The 18,558-nt window shown below is 40.9% G+C and overlaps 1 protein-coding gene across 1 annotated transcript in view; it reads left to right on the top strand.

Annotated features, from left to right (window-relative positions):
• Positions 1–18,256, top strand: part of fhit (fragile histidine triad diadenosine triphosphatase) — a 273,240-nt gene extending 254,984 nt beyond the window's left edge. The window contains 2 exon segments of the mRNA XM_076096736.1: positions 9,602–9,675; positions 18,086–18,256. Of these exon segments, the coding sequence (XP_075952851.1) occupies positions 9,602–9,675; positions 18,086–18,256 (245 nt within the window).
• The last annotated feature ends 302 nt before the right edge of the window (positions 18,257–18,558 follow it).

Genomic DNA, 18,558 nt, shown 5'->3' with positions numbered 1-18,558 from the left:
AAGAACATTATAATTAGGTTTAAAAATTATTTGGACAACTGATTTAAGACAGATTTCACTCAAAATATGGAAACAGGAAGTTTTTTTTTAAGGTGACTCAAACAACACAATAAGATATCCCAGGTAGCCAGCGGACTCGGCCGTATTGCGGCTGACTCGGCTGTGTTCCGGTTCGATGTGGCCAATTGTGAGCCAGCTTTGGCCCATTTCATTTTTGCCATATCTGGCCCAGATTTAGCTGTTACAGACACGGGCCTATTCTGGCTGTCACATGGCAGCTGGGTTATCTGGCAGCCAGCACTGAAACAAGTTCCGGCCCATTGATGGCTGCCAAATCTAGGCCCAATCTGGCATTATAGACGCGGGCCTATTCTGGCTGACACATGGCTGCCGGGTTAATCGACAGCCAGCACTGAAATGGGCTGTGGCCCGTTGATGGATGCCGAATCTGGCATTATAGAAATGGGCCTATTCTGGCTGAGACATGGAAGCCGGGTTTATCGACAGCCAGCACTGAAACAGGTTCCGGCCTGTTGATGGCTGCCAAATCTGGGCCCAATCTGGCATTATAGAAATGGGCCTTAACTGGCTAATTGATCAAATATTGTAATGTAGCCAAACAATCATCATATTGTAGGAGCGCAGGGATTAACCGAGTCGACAAGTGTCTCTTTTTGGCTGCTCACCTCTGTCATCGTTTATTTCAACTCTCACAAACATTTCAACCCGAACACTGCCATCACCTCCTTTAAACCCAACATGACGTCACGTTCCCATGGTTACGCCACTCCCCTAGTCCTGCTGAATTATGTCCTCAAGTGTCTTCAAAGAGTCCACTACATACGCCCCCCAGAATTCACCAAGACTCAGTGGCGGGCCGTGCCTTTTAACTGAGTAACACGTGCACAAAAGATGAAAATACTTGCTCTTTGATTCTTATGTCATATTGTGCATTCTCATCAATAAAGTATATATAAAAAAAAAACAGCTGGGGCTCCGCAAGTGTTCTGGGAGGCTACGCTAACTAGCTTAATGGAAAAACAACAGCAGCAACACGCATTCTGCTACACACTCAAGGGCCATTCAGATATTAGATGTAAAAAAACAAACGCAGTTGACTTCCCAAATGATGTTCACTTGAAGACAAACTCCATCCTCCTTTCTTTGTTGACAAAGAGTTTAATCCCACGGTTCAATCCCAACTCACGAATCCGTTTCTCCTCCTTCAGCCATTGAGTGTTAAAAAAAAAAGCTAGGTAAAAAAATAAAAATCTACACCAAGCAAAATGCAAAAAATGTCATAATTTCTTCCATATCTTTCAATTTGAACTTTCACTACTCCGACTAAGCCTCTGCTGTTAAGTTTCGTTTCACAATAGTCATGTGCTCGCGCACTGACCAATCACAGCGCACGCTGCACCTTAAAACTGAGCTGCGCGTAATGCTGACGTAGTTGTAGGCCAGCTAGCAGGCTCTGGCACGTCAAAGAATACGCCCAACATGTCAAACTAAAGATCTGATTGGTTGAACACTATGACAATCAACAATATCGTCTCCATTCACTTAAACTGCAAAGGTATTCACTTGTGAGTGTTAGATTCAAGGACCTCTTAAACTGTGGGGAAATCGCACATGGTCCGGCCTCTGCTACAAAGTCAGCCGGTTTCAATTATAAACAAAAGTATTTAATACTACAGAAGCTAAAACAATTGCAAAGTGAAGTACATTATTTACAGAATATATAGAAATATGATCCGCGCAGAAAAGCATTTACCCCCGCCTCACCCTGAAAGCGTCACCATCCACACGATGAAAACGAGAGCAAGAGAGCGAGAGTTCTTTCTCTCCCGCCTTACATAGTTGAAAAACATCCCATAATGTCCGTAGTTCCTATTAGCTAAATCTAGCAGACTCCTCCTTGGCATCAGTCTGCTGAAAGACCCTCGCACGGGTATGACCTGTAAACATGCCTGTCTGAAAATCCCTGTCTGACCCATGCCTACTCTTCAGTTTAATACATTCAATGACTGTCTTTTATGGCTTAACACTTCTATGGTTAACATACTATATAAAGATAAGGATTTGCAACTTTTGGCAAAACTTCACAAGTTTTACAAGCATAGATGTACTAAGAAACACTTCTAACTATAATCTTAAAACACACCTATAATTATGAATCTTCTAATTATGAATTCTAAAACACTTCTAATTATGATTTCTTAATTATGAATCATTAAACACTTCTAATTATAATTTCTTGAAGCACACTTCTAAACCTAAATTTCCTACATAAGTCTGCAGGCCTCGGGCCTCTCTTCTTTTTTTGTGTTTGGAGTGTGTAAAATGGCTTACATGATATTGTTACCCAGAATCTCTTCAATCTCTTTAATTGGGTATATAACATGTGTGTAACATTCATTATATTCGTTTCTGAAAAGTGCATTCTACGACACTCTCTTCGCTAAACTTTCTCGCTGGAACCCCAAATGGTCCTCGCTCGTTTTCCAAAGATGTTCCAAGCTTGTTTAACTGTAAGTGGAACACAGAGTGAAAAGGGGGGCGGGGTTTAGGAAGGGACAATCATCTGGACAGAAGATCAAATAATTGTCGCCGTGCAAACTTTAGAGAGTTCTGAAATCCTCTGTCTTAGTTGACAATAGTATAAACTTCTGTGACGTACTGTGGCATCCGATTAATCTGCAGGCTCATGAGAACAGTACATATAAAAGGTAAGACTTTCAAAGTTTACATGAAATGACAAAATTGAATAACTGAAGGATTTCTTTCTGAACATGATAAGATACTCTTTGATGTTTTTGTTCACTTCACAGTTGAGTTTCCAAACATCAAAGGTGATTTGGTAGAGGATTTTTAGGAACTGTGTTTTTCAAAGATTGAATCAGTGACTTAGTTATAAACTTGTTCCTTGAGTTTATTAATGAGGAATTATGTTTTCTAATAATGACGGTAAGGAATATTTGGTGGCAAAATTCCTAAAATTCCAAAATGGATTTCTAGCATTTTAAAATGACAGCCTTCAAGACTTGTGTAATGTTACTCAAAATGAAAATCGAATAATCTGGAAATGAAGCAAATGCTTCTTTTTATCAGCTGAGAACATGTTGTTATTTACAGCAGCTGTTCTGGTGGAGGGAGCTGGCGTTGGCGCGCGCACGGGGGGGCTTTGTCTCACCACAGGTGTGCCTTAGAGATATATACTACATACACTTTGCACTGTTAGTGTTCTGCAAAAAGACCGCCCTGGGGTTTTAATGCCTTGATTTAGGGCACAGATGCCCTAAATGTGTCCTCCGTCATCTTCCACTCTGAGGTTGAAAAGGCACAACTTTTTCTTGTTGTTCTCGTTCATGTTAGTATCTGTGTGACTTTGTCTAGTTGAGATCATATATTAGACATTAGATTTAAACATATTACAAACTAATCTGGTAGAAATATAGTAATGCAATAATTGCGCAATGTTTACAGAATACTAAATTAGATAAGAATTTCTCTCCTCCACAACAAATACAACTAGGGTTCTTTGTAAACATATCAAGCACAGATGTTCTTAAGTGATCTCCAAAGATAATATCTGAATAGATTTGAAAAAAGAGTAACATTTATGAAGAAAAGCACACAACTTTTGCTTTCAATATATTTCTAATTGTTAATTTCAACCTTTACATTTACAGACTGTCATCAGTGAATCTGCACATTTTTAAGATCTGCCTCCAGTTAGTCATTGTGTTGATATGGATTCTCTGTTCAACATGCCATTCCAGTTTGTTTATTGGACATGTTTTGGACCAGTCTACTGTAAAGATGTTTCCATCTACAATGAGAGTGATTAATGCAGTGTTATGCTAACCTTTAGCCATATTGTACGGTGGTTGAGACAGCTCAACTGCAACTTACTGACATGCCTACATACACAGCAAAAGGCCCATTGCATGGGGTCTATTTATACCTCTTTTCTTTAAAAAAACGTTATTGTAGGAGGAACTCTGTAATATTCAACGTATCCGCATACAACAGTTCATTTGATATGTTGCGAAAAGTTACTCCTGATTTTTCTTGATTTTTCATATGAAAATGTCCACTCATTACATGCATACACTCTTCTTCTCTTAACTTTCCGTTTTCACAGGAAAGTTAAGTTAGTTAAGTTTAGGAGAAGATCATAATTTGTTTAAAATAACTATGAAAGTGCCGTTACTGAAGTACGCAAGTTACATGACAAATAAAATAAACATTAAGTACTTGTTTCACACGAGGAACGAGCAGCAGGCTTCTGGGTGAAAGATCCATCCACCACTACTCACGTCCGCCCTGTGTGGGTTTCTGCCGTCTTTATACTTCCTCTGTTATGATTAGGTGGATTATATATGAAATTATTCCCTTGGATATCTATGAATCACAGCTCATTATTTTTTTGTAAGTGTAGTTAGGAATGCTGGATGAGATCATCCTGCAATATTCTGTATTTTCTTATGTCACCAAGTCTCATAAAAAGATGAAAACCAACAATGTGTTAGTCAATCTCTCAATACTTCCTGACTTCTCATCCCGGTTTGCGGCTCTTATTCCAGTAAGTCCTACTGAAGACATCACTCTTTCACAAATTACATTTGTTTAAAAAAAGTAATTTCTTAAAACAGCTGGACACTGTAGTTTTTAGTCAAACAGGAGGAAACAGGAGGAAAATATACTACAGTGTGTATTTAAATGGTAATAAAGGAACATGTCAGCCAGTGCAACAGTGTGGCTCATATAAGTGGTTTCAATAGTTTTAGGACAACAATAGAGCTCTGTGGCACAGTGGAAGAAGAAGCCTTAGGCTTCGATACTCGCACAATACTTGTTAGTAGATACATTCATGGTTGGTGTGGGTCCACATATGGATTTTATTATATGATATTATTATAAAACAGATTATTATATTACATTATAACAAAAATGTAGAATATCCCTAGACTTTTCCTTTATGCTGCAATGCGCGGGGATCTCCCAGCCACTTATTGGTCAAATTACAACAGGTGTAAAATTGCGTAATATTCCTTTAAGGATGGAGAACCCAAGCAATGTGCCCCTTGCCGTGCATGTAGGCATTGAACAGCCTGGAACCTGCCAGAAACACACAAACACTGCTGCGTCAGGGCACTATAATTTCCCACAACACCCATACCACCCTCCCAGTTCCTGGTATGCAGATGCTCACACACACACACACACACACAGTGTCCAGAGGCCTCATTCACTCAGCTCTCACTTAGTAAGCCTCTGTGATAAATAGCTCTCCCACCATGATGTGTTATTCTTTTCTGCTTCAGAAGTTTTCCTCAAGGTAGGCAAATTTAATAATGCAGACATTATGTAAATTACCTCATTAAATAGAAAATGCATACTAAAAAAGCAGACGCCTCCAAACATGCTATCTTGTTTGTAGCATTTATAAACATTCATTCAGCCTGCCTCCACAGTTTATCACAGTGTAGTAATGAAAAATTAATAACAGTCCCACAATTAGGTTATTATGCTCTTGATGATGCACACACACACAATGAGACACCTCAGGACAAGACCACAGATTGAATAGGGGGATTTATGGCACAACACACAACTGCAATGTTGCTAATACATAGCATGTAAATATACTGGATCACAGCACAGAGTAGGACCAACAACACTGTTACCCCCCCCCCCCCCCATAATGCACTGTTCCACTTGAAGGTTGAATAAACCAGCCTTGAACAAGGGTAAAAGCCTAAAATATTTCCAACAGAAAACAAATGGGTCCTATTGGTCCAGAACACTGCAGCAAGCTCTTAGCATGTTTCTAATCGCTCCCGAACCCAGTTGTGAGGCTCTTAGTCCGGGTCTAACTGGGCTCTTAGCCCAAGTTGTCCCACCGTTTCAGCTTGGGTCTGTGTTTACCTCCTGTGAACTTATGTCATTCACATACACAGCAAGCATAAGTAAATTGGGACACATTTAGAATGTTTACGTTTACAACTGTGAAATGGTCTTTCCACTAAGGTTTCTTCTACATCCCCCTGTTCTTGAACTCTACAGAGAGAGTCTGAGCTAAGATCAAACTGGTCCCAAACCCTGTAGCGAGGATCTCAACCTAGGTCCATCTGCTCCCATACTCTACAGGACATGTGTCAAACTCAAGCCGCCCGCCACGTCATTTTATGTGGCCCGCGAGAGCTTGAAAGGCATATGATTGACTTAAAATTAAAGTCTATGTTGCTTTACAGTGTACATTGACCATAAACTACACCTTCCACAATGCATGTCAATTTTGTGACCCGCGAAATGACGGCATCCTGCCGCTAGACAGTAATTTTTCTATGTTGGCGTTTAACTAAAGCGGTTTTCCAACAAGTGATTGATTTGAAAAAGATCGACAAACAATCCCAAAATCTCCAAGAAGAGAAGAATAGATGTAGAAGGAAGGCAATTTAATGACAGATGGGAAAGCAATTACATGTTTGTGCTTCAAGGAGAAAAGACGGTCTGTGTTCTGTGTTATGAATCGGTGATGAAGGAATACAATTTATGTCGGCATTTTGACACCAAACACGGAGCCAAGTATGCTAAATTTAGCCTCCAAGAAAAACAAAAAATTGTCCAAGAATTAAAAGGCAGACTATATTTTAACTATATTGATCCGTTTAAGGGGGAAATTTGTCTCTGCATTTGACCCATCCCTGTATATAGGGAATAGTGGGCTGCCAATGACAGGCGCCCGGGGAGCCGTTAGGGGTTCAGTGTATTGCTCAGGTACACTTCGACACGTCCCAGTCGAGGATCGAACCGTTGACCTTGCAGTTGCCAGATAACCATCTTAACCCAGTGAGCCACGGTCACCCCCAATCATATTTACAAAAGTTACAGCCAAAAATAATGCAGCAAAGTGTTTTTCAGAGGGTGCATTGAAGCTCTGCATGCTAAAGGTATACAGGTGCATGTCAATAAATTAGAATATCATCGAAAAGTTAATTTATTTCAGTAATTCAATTCAAAAAGTGAAACTCATAGATTATATAGATTCATTACACACAAGGTGATATATTTCAAGCGTTTATTTCTTTTAATTTTGATGATTATGCTTACAGCTAATGAAAACCCCAAATTCAGTATCTCAGAAAATTAGAACATTACATAAGACCAATTAAAAAAAGGATTTTTGTAACACTTTATAAGAACTACACACTATGAAGCATTAGTTAAGTATGAGTAAACACTTAATTCGTCATTTATAAAGCATTGTTCCTACAATAAAAACATTTGTAAATACACTAGAGCTAACCAGAAGCTTTGCATATTAGTTTACATTTACTTATTTAATTATTCATTTCATACCAAGCATATCGATCTCATTCACATCCACTCCACATATAACAGCTAGTTAGCCATCTGTCACCTGGATTGCTCTATTTACAACGGAGGTGACGCGTTAGCGTGCGCCTGTCTCAGGACCTCTAGTGCTAGCTGGAAGGCTAGCTGGATACTCATCCTCCATAATGTGTAACGTTACGTGCCAGCAAACTAAGAAACAAACAGACGGCCATTGGAGGCCCGTCAGCAGTCATTCTTTCTGGCCCAGGTCTGCGCGCCCTTTCAACTTAGGTCGGAGTTTTCCATCGCGTAAGTGCACTTCTGTACCAGTTCCTGAGTGAAACATTTGTCCCATGTTGGTGACGTATGAAGCGGTCTTTTGCTTTGTCCGTCTCACATTGATGACGTATTGAAAACGGGATTTCGTTTATTGCAAACAATGAGCAGACTCGGCCGGCTGCCATCGGGACATAGAGTAATGTGGGTTTCTTAACCCTAAATTAAAAGGATTTAAGTTATAATAACAGAAATGTGCTTAAATATATTTTTACATTTATGTAACTGCATGTACAATAATTTTACACTTGAATGAACAATAATCAAATGCAGAGACAGTTATTTAACAATATGTTAGGGAGTAGTTACATTTATACAGTCTTACATTTACAACCGGCCCTTTGACGGCGACCGTGATGCTGATGTGGCCCGGGGTGAAGATGAGTTTGAGACCCCTGCTCTACAGCAATGCTTTTGGCTGAGGTCTATCTCTCGTCAAACTCTGCAGGCTCTTAAAATAAATGAGATGTTAATATTTTGACTTAGTCCTCCGAATCAAATGACAGAATACATGTTTTCTAGAATGACACAGAAGCTTTTTGCTGATATCACCATCTGTCTCTTGAAAAATATATCTGCTTGCTTTATCATGTGGCAAAGCTATAGTTAAGGTTTGGTTAGGCTTAGACACAAAAGCCACTTGGTTAGGTTATGGAAACTACTGCTACTACTCTGTTAAGGTTAGGGGAGCTTCGCCTTTATACTTAAATAAAAACAACGTTGACTGTCGGTCTAAAACAGATCAGAGGTCCTCAAGTGGTTAAAGATGGGAGTTTTGCTGACCCATTCATCCACGCTGACCTCCTCACCACACGGACTTTGTCTCGATAATAACGTCACCTCTTTTGCTCCTGTCATTAGTACTATGGCCACTAGAGGCTTTTGACACTTAGCACGCAACATGAACATCAGAAGACTGGTCTTATCGTAGCAAAACCTACGAAATGAATGCACCGTAATTCATAGACATTCCACGAAATGTTTTCATATTGTAAGGGGCAGGGTAATTAGAGGCACCTAGATTCCAGCCAGAGGGTTCCACATGTTGCAGGCGTTCGAAGGAAAATGAGGAGTAACTTTTAGTAGGATAGCATACAAACTGTTTTATGCTGATGCGTTGACATCTGTCATTTTAGGGGACTTGTAGAAACAATTGATGATGTTCTTGTGATGATGATCTCATTTAGACTTCCAAGGTTTTCCTCTGTTAAGTTCCACCAAACATAAAAGATCACAACGAGTCTAAGCTCAGGTCCTCGCAGCAGGGACGTTTGAGTTTTCCTCATCTCTTAGCTGTCTTAAATAGGTCTATTATTTATATTGTCTTGTCTTGCTTTATAAATCACCCTGTTAATGTTTCAATATTGGAGTAAAGCTTATTTACTTTCCACTCATTGTATAACCACACATCGTCAGGCTTAACTTTATGCACTGATAAGTATTGGGAGACTGTGTAAAGGCGTATCAGGGAAAACAGTTTGTTGTTTTTGCTTTAGTGAGTGTTTGCTGTTTTGTTTTTTCTAAGTGTGTGTTTTGTCAGATAGAGCAGTTTCCATATCGTCCATGCAAAGAAGGAAATCAAAGTTAGCCATACAGACGGCCAAGTTTGTGACAGCAGGGGGGTTGACACCAGAAGGGGGGCGGCGGAAAAAAGTCAATTAAATCCTTAAAAGCATAAAAATAAGGAGTCTCTGCGGTGTGCAGGTAGCACGCTTGTTGAAATGCACGGTCACCCTCCTGTGATTTGTGGCACGGCAGTAGCGCTCCGATCTGGCTTCTCCAATGTACTGTGAAGTAATGAAGACTCTCTACGGAAACCGGCTCTGTCACATCAGTCTGTCAGACAGCTCCCATGTGAAAATGTACCTTTGTCTCTAGACAGTGCACCGCATCTAAACCATTACTGTCTCGTTTGTTTGCTTACAGCATGTCCATGTCCATGTGCTGCCCAGGAAGGCGGGAGACTTTGAAGGGAATGACAGCGTCTATGATGAGGTCAGATTGCAGAATTTTAAGCTACTTTATGCCTGCAGATTCATTCAAATGACAACTTGTGTATGACCTACGCTACCCTGGGCTGGACTAATATGTTACTCTCACGCTAGAGAGTAGAATAAATGAAAAGAATAACCTTTGTTTATAATGTTCTCTGGAATCCACATCAGCACTTATATGGTCTTGAAGATGTTTTGCCCCTGAAGAGGTTTTGGAAAGCCAAAATATCTCAACAGTATACTGCTGGAATGACACCACTTATAAGCAGTGGTGGGCCATCAGGGCCTGCAAGGCCTTCTCTGCTGGCCCAAACAGAATCACAAAGTTATATCTATTTTATAATTTAATATTTTTTGTTAAATACACTACATGTATTATAATTTATAAAAATATGTTTCCCATTATCTTATTTTCTCATTGCACAGCTCCTGTCTTCCTCAGTTGCTCTGCTTCCAGTGCAGCTTGTTTTAAGTAGAGCTTTTATCCAATCAGATTTCACCTCTGTGTCTCTAGGTAAGAACAGAGACTTGCAGACTCACAAGTGAATCCCTTTGCAGTTTAAGTGAATGGAGACGATATTGTTGATTGTCATAGTCTTCAACCAATCAGATCTTTAGTTTGACATGTTGGGCGTATTCTTTGACGTGCCAGAGCCTGCTAGCTGGTCTAGCCATACGTGATTGGTCAGTGAGCTAGCCTGACATGATGGGAGGTGACAATCCCAAAATCTGCTGCCTCTGTGGAGCTGACATTTTCAGCCTCAAACACATTAAAACCTATTCAAGTAATACAACTGGGGAGGCTCGACTGTCTTCACTGGCGTCCATGAATGGAGAAGGACTTCTTACTGGAACTAAAAACGCACGGATGTACTGAACAACCGTGAGATTAAACTCTTTGTTGACAGAGAAAGGAGGAAGAACAGCTAAATAGTGAACAGCAGCTCTGGTAAGTTAACTGCAGTAGCTTTAACTGCCATAAATATGATATATGTCATCATTTAATATGCTTGTTTATATTATATATTATTATTTATACAACTTATATGGATTTTCGTTTTGGTTTTATATGTGATAGGAACTATTGTTACGTCCTATGTTGCGCGGGGGACACATTTAGCCAGTGCACAGCAACAAGACGACGCGCGAAGCGGCAGCGGTCTATATACTCCGTGCAAAGTGTTAAAGTTAAAGTGTTAAAGTTAAGTTTAAGTTTTTAAGTGATATACTTTGAAGATTCATGTGCTTTCAAGTGGACTCATTTTCCCTCTCTGTGTTGACAGACAAATAAATCCGTCAGTAACAAGAACTATGGAGTCGTGTATTTCCTGGAGGGAGTGATAGGAGAGTTACTACTCTGTTAATTTGTCTATAGTGTCGTTTTCATGATATGGGTAATATTGTTCCCTCTGATATGAATAATATTTGAATGGCCCGTGCTCTTGAGTGTGTGGCGGAATGCATGTTTTAGCTGAATTGATTTTGACTCATTGTTCGTTAATGCCGCCGCATCCCGTCATGCCGGTATTCATGTATCTGCACTCATAGTGTATTTGTAGGTGTTGAGCTTAATTTTTACGAGTGCAGGCCCAGGTATAAAATGCACGGCCCGCCACTGCTTATAAGTGCATATTGTTGCTCAATGAAATACCAGTGTTGCAGTTCTCGAGATTGGTCTTGGTCTCAAGACCGGTTTCAAGACTTTTTGAAGGTCTCGGTCTCATTTGGACTGAGTCTCGTCTCGGTCTCAGACCATGAGGATTCTGGATTTTATTTCAAGTCCACAACTGTGGGGTTTGTATCTTAATTGCCTGTGCATGTGATTTATCTCTTGACATCGTTACTGTGATTGCTCAGAGAAGGAAAATTCCAACTCATTTGATTAGTCAATCAATGCAGTTCTCGTGGTACATGTATACACACACAAATGGTATAGATGGCAATAAAAGACGTGAATGAAGAGGAATTTATATTTTATTCTGTTGGTGTTTTTATAGGAATGTAGATTTCTGCCTTGGTCTTGACTTGGTTTCAACCACTCAAATTCTTGGTCTAATCTCAGTCTTGATACACTGGTCTTGGTTATGACCTGGGCTCTGTGTAGCTGGTCTTGTCTACAACACTGAAAAAACAGTATACTTCAGAGCAAGGCTGTGTAACGTTTGAATAAAATGCACCCGAGATCCGTTCAGTTTTAGCCTGTCAAATATAATCATCATTATGCAGACAGGGAGATGTGTTTCCATGCTGTTTTATCTGAGTTCTGCATACCCGAGAGCTCCGATAGATATAATAGTGACCTACATTAAAAGTTGCAATACTTGTTGAACTGAGAATGGCTTGCTTGAACATTAAGCACCACACTCCATTCCTGTAAATGAAATGGGCCTCATTGATAGCCATTTCAAAGTTGATAAGGCATCTTTGCTTCTTTCCCTGTCTAATAGCACTCTAGGCAATCACCTAGTTCACCTTCGCTCCTACCAGGTAAAACATAAATATATAAATACGCAAAAACAACAGCGTGATGGTGGATCCATTAATCTTCCAGTACTGCACAACTGGCATTGTTCTGCTAGAGTGAGACTCCTGTGTTACTGCAGGAACTTGAAAACACAATTCACTGCTAATGAACTGATTCACCTGTGGCTCCTAATAACTTTAATTAAACATCTGAGAGATGAGTTTGAACAAATATCAGCGGGCTCTGCAGCCCCCAGGAGCCAGAATCTCCAAACCAATGAACCACAACACTTCAATAAGAAAATAATGAACATGCCTTTCAGTCTGTTTTAAATTTCTCTGTGACATTTTGAATTTGTAACAAGAGAGTCTGTAGCAAATCAATATCAATGACTGGTGAGTTTGGAATGAATATTCCAATAACCATGTTTAATAAAAAAGAACTTCATACTATACACCCTCTTTGTGCCCGAGGGGAGAAATGAAACGTGCAGCTCCACACCAGAGTCCCAGCAGCAAATTATAAATAGGTTTGTTTTTAATTTGCATGTGATCATAAGGGTTATTGTGGGAGCAGCGCCATCGCCACCATTTATATTTTCCATTTCACACCCAGCAAATGAGAACATTTTTTCTTTGAGCTGTTTTCTTTGCAGTGAATAATAAACCTGTTTGTTCCCCGCGTACCTGAGCACTATTAAGTGTTTTATATATTTAACACATTTATTTGTTGATAAAGACTTATTGAGGAGGCAATAGAGCAGGTGAAGCTCATCTCTCTACACAAACCTAACCATATCCATCATGATGTTACACCGGCAGCATGAGGCAACTGTCCATTTTTTGACTTAAAAACCCAGTATTTGTGGAGGGTTGAATCTTCCCCACCGAGAGAAGGCCGGAGAGCACGCTCCACTGTTATTTTACAGTAGAGTTGCTTCTTAATAAATCTACCATAAACTGGTTTACAATTAAAAGTATTTAATCCTACTGAAGCTAATACAATTACAGAATGAAGTACACTACTAACAAAATATATAATAATATGATCCGCGCGGAAAAGCTATTCACTCGCGACTCAGCCTGAAAACACAGATGCTTCCACGCTGAGAGCCGAGTAACAAGAGAGTGAATACCTTTCCAGCACTTCCTCTTACAGTTTGAAATCCCCTCCCTTTTGGCCATCTTGATTCCTATTGGCTAATTTCGGTTGCCTCCTCCTGGCGTCAGGCTTCCGAAAACCCTCGCGCGGGCACAACCTGCAAATGTCTGTCTAGAAGTCTGACTTTCCCTTGGCTATTCTTCACAGTTTAATACATTCAATGACTGTCTTTTATGGCTTAACACTTCTTTGGTAAACATTCTATATAAAGATTAGGATTTGCAACTTTTGGCAAAAACCTTCACAAGTTTCACAAGCAAATATTAAGGTGCTACAATTCTACTAAGATACACTTCTAACTACAAATTCTAAAACACTTCTAATTATGAATCTTCTAATTATGTATTCCAACATACTTCTAATTATGATTTCTTAATTATGAATCATTAAACACTTCTATTATAATTTCTTAAAACACACTTCTAAACCCCAAATTTCCTACAACTCCCCCCTAATCCACAGTTCACAGTGGATTAAATAATACCCTGGAAACACAATCCCCTGACTCCATCTGAGGATGAGTTCCCCTATCTAAACAATAGTAAACAACAATTCAAGTTTTTTTTTTTTTCTTTTTTTTCCTATCTGATCACCCTACGCTTGCCTCTCTACACACAATAACAGTCGATTCCGGTTGAGGTCCTCTGGTGTCCAGGTGGTGGGGCTGTAGATGGTGGAGGAGGTCCTGCATCGAATCCAGAATCCATCCTGAGGGCTAGAGAAAAATTCCTGAGAAGCCTTGTCTGCTCTTTTTACACTTGACAAAATTACATTTCTTAATTATTGCACCCTGAAACCCATTATAACCCAATAAAAAAGAAAAAAAAAGAAATCCTCTTAAACAATCAGTCTATTTTCCAAATTTCCAGTATCTCACCGGATGTGTTTAGAAGTCCATCTGGGCCTAATCAGGTCCTTCAGGATCCCAGCGAAAATGTTCAGGAGCTGCTTGTGAAGTCCTGATATTGCATCGCTGGTGGCCTCAACTAAACAGTGGCCATCAGAAGTTCCATTTCTTCCTCATCCTCGACACATAACTGATGTCCCTGTACATGCGTCTTACTAACTGTTGAGGCAATAAACCCCTGTAGAAGTCCACGGATGCAAGGGAAACAGCATCCACAAACGACTAGTAGGCCTGCAGCGACAACACAAAGAGTAGTTAAAATTGACAAAAATGCACTTTTCCATTTGCCGAACATACCCTCCAACCAGTCGGTGACTGAATTATCGACACCAGAGTTCTCTGCTAGCTCTTGGCTAAGTGCCGTCAATCCGGCCAGCGCCCTGGTCACCGATCCATCAGAAGCTGTGTTATTTGGAATGAAGGTACAGCAAGCAGATCCAAACATCCTGCAAACTCCGCCTTTCTCAGCTAAAATCATATCTAATGCCATTCTGTTCTGCAAGGTCATTAAACTAGTCTTCGCCAGCCGTGCATGCAGTCCTGATATGGCGTCCCTGGTGAAGTTTACAAAACGCTGTTGGTTATAGTAAATGTAATTGATCCAATCGACATTTTTATTAATCGTTACCCACCAGAAAAACGTTGATTCAAAACCGCCAGCTACTTGATTTCTTGCTTTAAATTCATTAGGCACCCCCCTTGGCACCCCTATGATATCTATATACACTTGGTCATCAAAAGCTCCCTTCGGGCTATCGGCATCTCTTTTGGGTCTTCGGTTAGCATGTGTGCGTGGAGAAATTAGTTCCTGATAAGTTGCATCATTGACAGGAAAAATATAAAATGGCAATATAAGTTGCACTAACGCGCATCTTCCTGTCCAATCCCTAGGCAGGATTGGATATATGGTTTTTTCTCCACACCACCACCATAAATCAGCTCTGGGTGCTGTCTGTCTTAACACGTTGTTATATAGATGGTCTTTGGCATGGTGAATGTTGCTACAACTTGCTGCAATAATACTGCCTACATTGGGCCCCTTAGCTGTATCTGAGACTATACAATCAAATGGACCCTCTGAAATCTTGAACAGAGGTGGGGTAGTATATTCTACAGGTGGGTAATCCCAATGTAGCCCCTGACAAGTGTGATGAAGTGGCAAAGCTTCATCAGTAAACAGAGTCAAAATACAACTAAATTCTGGGCTCAGGGGTCGAAATCTTGATGGAACAGGTGTTGCTAGGGGTGAAGGTTCTGAACACACAATACAGTCTGTACTTTTCTGGCTTGAAGCCGTATATTGTACCCACCGGAGCCATAAATTCCCATCCGTCATCCCCGTTTCCACACCCGTTACATCACTCCCCAAGTCAGTCGTATGTCGAACCTGATCATTCATGATCTTTTTGACGGGTTTAACAATAATTCTAAGGAGCCCTTGTGGGGCAGGGCTATCTATAGTTGCCTTTCCCTGTACTACGTAAAGTCCACTGTCAGTCAATTTTGGGTTCGTTAAGGTAAGTCTTAAAGGATTACAACTACCCTCTCCCCTTCTACACATGTGATAAGAAGATGGGGCATTTAACATCTTTAGTCGGTCTTTAAGGCCTGGGTTGGGGTCTTTCTCAAAACCCTCACCGCCTGTGTTCAAAGTTGCCCATTCCCATTCTTCACAATCACACTCATAATATGATACTAACTTACCATATTTATTCGTAGCGGGTCCACACAGGTCAGTAATGATGCACAAAGTTTTGGTCATCCAACTGTAGGTATGTTCATACTTGGGGCAGGAGACTACTTCACAGAAGTCGAACTGCACCATTGATGTTGTACCTTCTTTGAACGTAAGAGTGAGAGTAACATTTTCATAGGTGAGTGTTGACAGGGAAGCATCTCTACGTGGTCGGGGATTAATTTGATTAGTCACAGATGCTAAATTTCGAATCTCGATGTAGTCATGCTTATTTTGTGATTCCTGTCTATGTTTAATTCCCCATACTAAGAGGGAAACTACTGAAATCAGGAAGAGAATGATTACAGACTTCCATAACCCACTGAATCTAGGGTCTCCGAATGGAAGCCATCGTTTAAACTGTGGGGGAAGCATCATTTTTAGTACTGTTTAACCCCTCTTTTGGCGTATTTTCTGATTCAAATTTTGCCTGTTTGATGTTCAATCCTGTCTCTGCGAGAGTTTTACTCGTTACCTTAGCTGCTGCACAGTGAGTGAGGTGGTGCCAATTAGCTCCAGTTTTACCTTTTACCTTTACTGCATGTGAGGTTGCCAATACTACCTCCCATGGACCGGTCCACCTTGGTTCACTCCACTTACGCTTGTGGACTTTTATCCACACTAAGCTGCCTGGTGATACAACAGGAGCCTGCTTCTTTCCGTCAGCTGCTGCTTCTGCATTAGTCACCTGTGAAAACAAAACTCGACTCATGTTAGTTAGCGCCCTTGTATATTCTTCAATTTCTAGGGTTAACAAGTCTAGGCTAGGACCATGACTGCTGGTCCTTGGTGGGCCAGACATTGGCCTGCCTGTGAGTATCTCATGTGGTGTTAAATGTGTACTGTTATGTTCTGTGTTTCTCATGGACATTAGTGCCAAAGGCAGGGCGTCTGGCCATTTAATAGATGTGGTGTGACAGATTTTAGCAATTTTCCTTTTTAAAGTTTGATTGGCTCTCTCCACTATTCCCTGAGATACTGGATGATAAACTGATCCAAACCTATGTTGGATCCCTAGGCACTTTTCTACCGCTGCTAAATGTACATTAGCAAAATGAGAGCCATTGTCTGAATGAATAACTCTTGGGAGACCATACCTCGGAACAAGTTCATTTCTGAGCCACTTTACCACTGTTGCACCATCTTCATTTCGGCAGGGTATCGCTTCTACCCATCGGGAAAACCGATCTACCATTACCAACATGTAACGCAACCCACGCACTCTGTTATCAGCACCCATGTCTGTATAATCAATACAAATTTCCTGAAAAGGAGCACGTGGTACAGGATAGCTCCCCATCGGACACTTATACACTTGTTTGTTATTATAACCATTACACGTTGCGCAGTTTGTGACAAAATTCTCTACCATCTCTTTAGAATATGGATGCCACCAATGTTTCTCCAATGCTGCACATGTTCGTTTTTTCGACTCGTGAGATGGACCATGTGCTTCAATCATTAGTAGGTGTACCAGCTCGGCAGGAGCTACCATTCGTCCATCATGGGACCTCCACAATCCTTCCCTACAGGTTGCTCCATGAGTCAACCACTGGGAATGCTCATAAGCACCAGCTTTTTTCTGCAACAAAACAAGGTCACCTTCATTCGGGGCTAGCTGTGGTTCATTTACACTTAATACCAACATTTGTGTTTCATTACCAATGTACCCTCCAGCTCTCTTAGCTGCGAGGTCAGCTGCGTCATTACCCCTTGCTTCTTGGTCATCCTCCTTTGAATGACCCTTGCATTTTATTACAGAAATTCGTGTTGGCAGCATTACAGCATCCAATAGATTCTTTAGCGCTTCATGGTGCTTAACTGGGGCTCCTGAACTAGTCGAAAACCCTCTTCTCAGCCATTGAGGCCCATCCAAGTGTACTGCACCATGAGCGTAGGCCGAATCAGTGTAAATGTTTACTCTTCTGTCCTTGGCCAAAGTAAGGGCTCGAGTTAGCCCTATCACTTCCGCCAGTTGAGCTGAGGCAGGTTGAGGAATGATGGCAGCTTCTGCCTCCACCAATGACCCATCAGGTAGTTGCTCCACTACCGCGTATGAAGCTATGTTACCTGTGGGGCCTCGATAACAACAACCATCACAAAAAAGTGTCATATCTGCATCTGTGTCTTTTTCTCCTTCCAAGTCTGATCTTAACTTCGTCTCCTTCCTGGCCATTTCTGCACAGTCGTGGGTGCCTTCGTCATATGGCAATCCAGATGCCATATTTACTCCCTGTGAGGTGAAAGATAAGTGGGGCTGTGTCAATGTGTCTGATAACCTAGCTCCTCTCGTAGCTGTTAGAGAGAAGGCTTGAGTCTCTAGGTATGCGACTACACCATGCTGTGTGTGTATTTTCAATGGGTGGCACATAACTATGTATGCGGTCTTTTGGACAGCCCTGACTATTGCTGCTAAATGTCTGGTGCAACCTACCTGTCCTAGCTCTATGGGGTCCAATTTAGAACTATGGTAAGTCAAAACTGCTCTTCCCTCTCTCCTCATCTGATATAGGACTGCGTTTACTACCCCCTGCTTTTCTCCTACATCTAAATGGAAATCTGATCCATAATCTGGGGCTGCTAGTGCAGCTGCATGGGTCAAACACTGCTTGGTCTT

The sequence above is a fragment of the Anarhichas minor genome, unplaced genomic scaffold (genome assembly GCF_050575085.1).
Source record: "Anarhichas minor isolate MPS153535 unplaced genomic scaffold, ASM5057508v1 ptg000023l, whole genome shotgun sequence".
NCBI lineage: Eukaryota > Metazoa > Chordata > Actinopteri > Perciformes > Anarhichadidae > Anarhichas > Anarhichas minor.
Note: the sequence above shows the minus strand (reverse complement) of the source record. Positions and strands in the feature narration are given on the sequence as shown.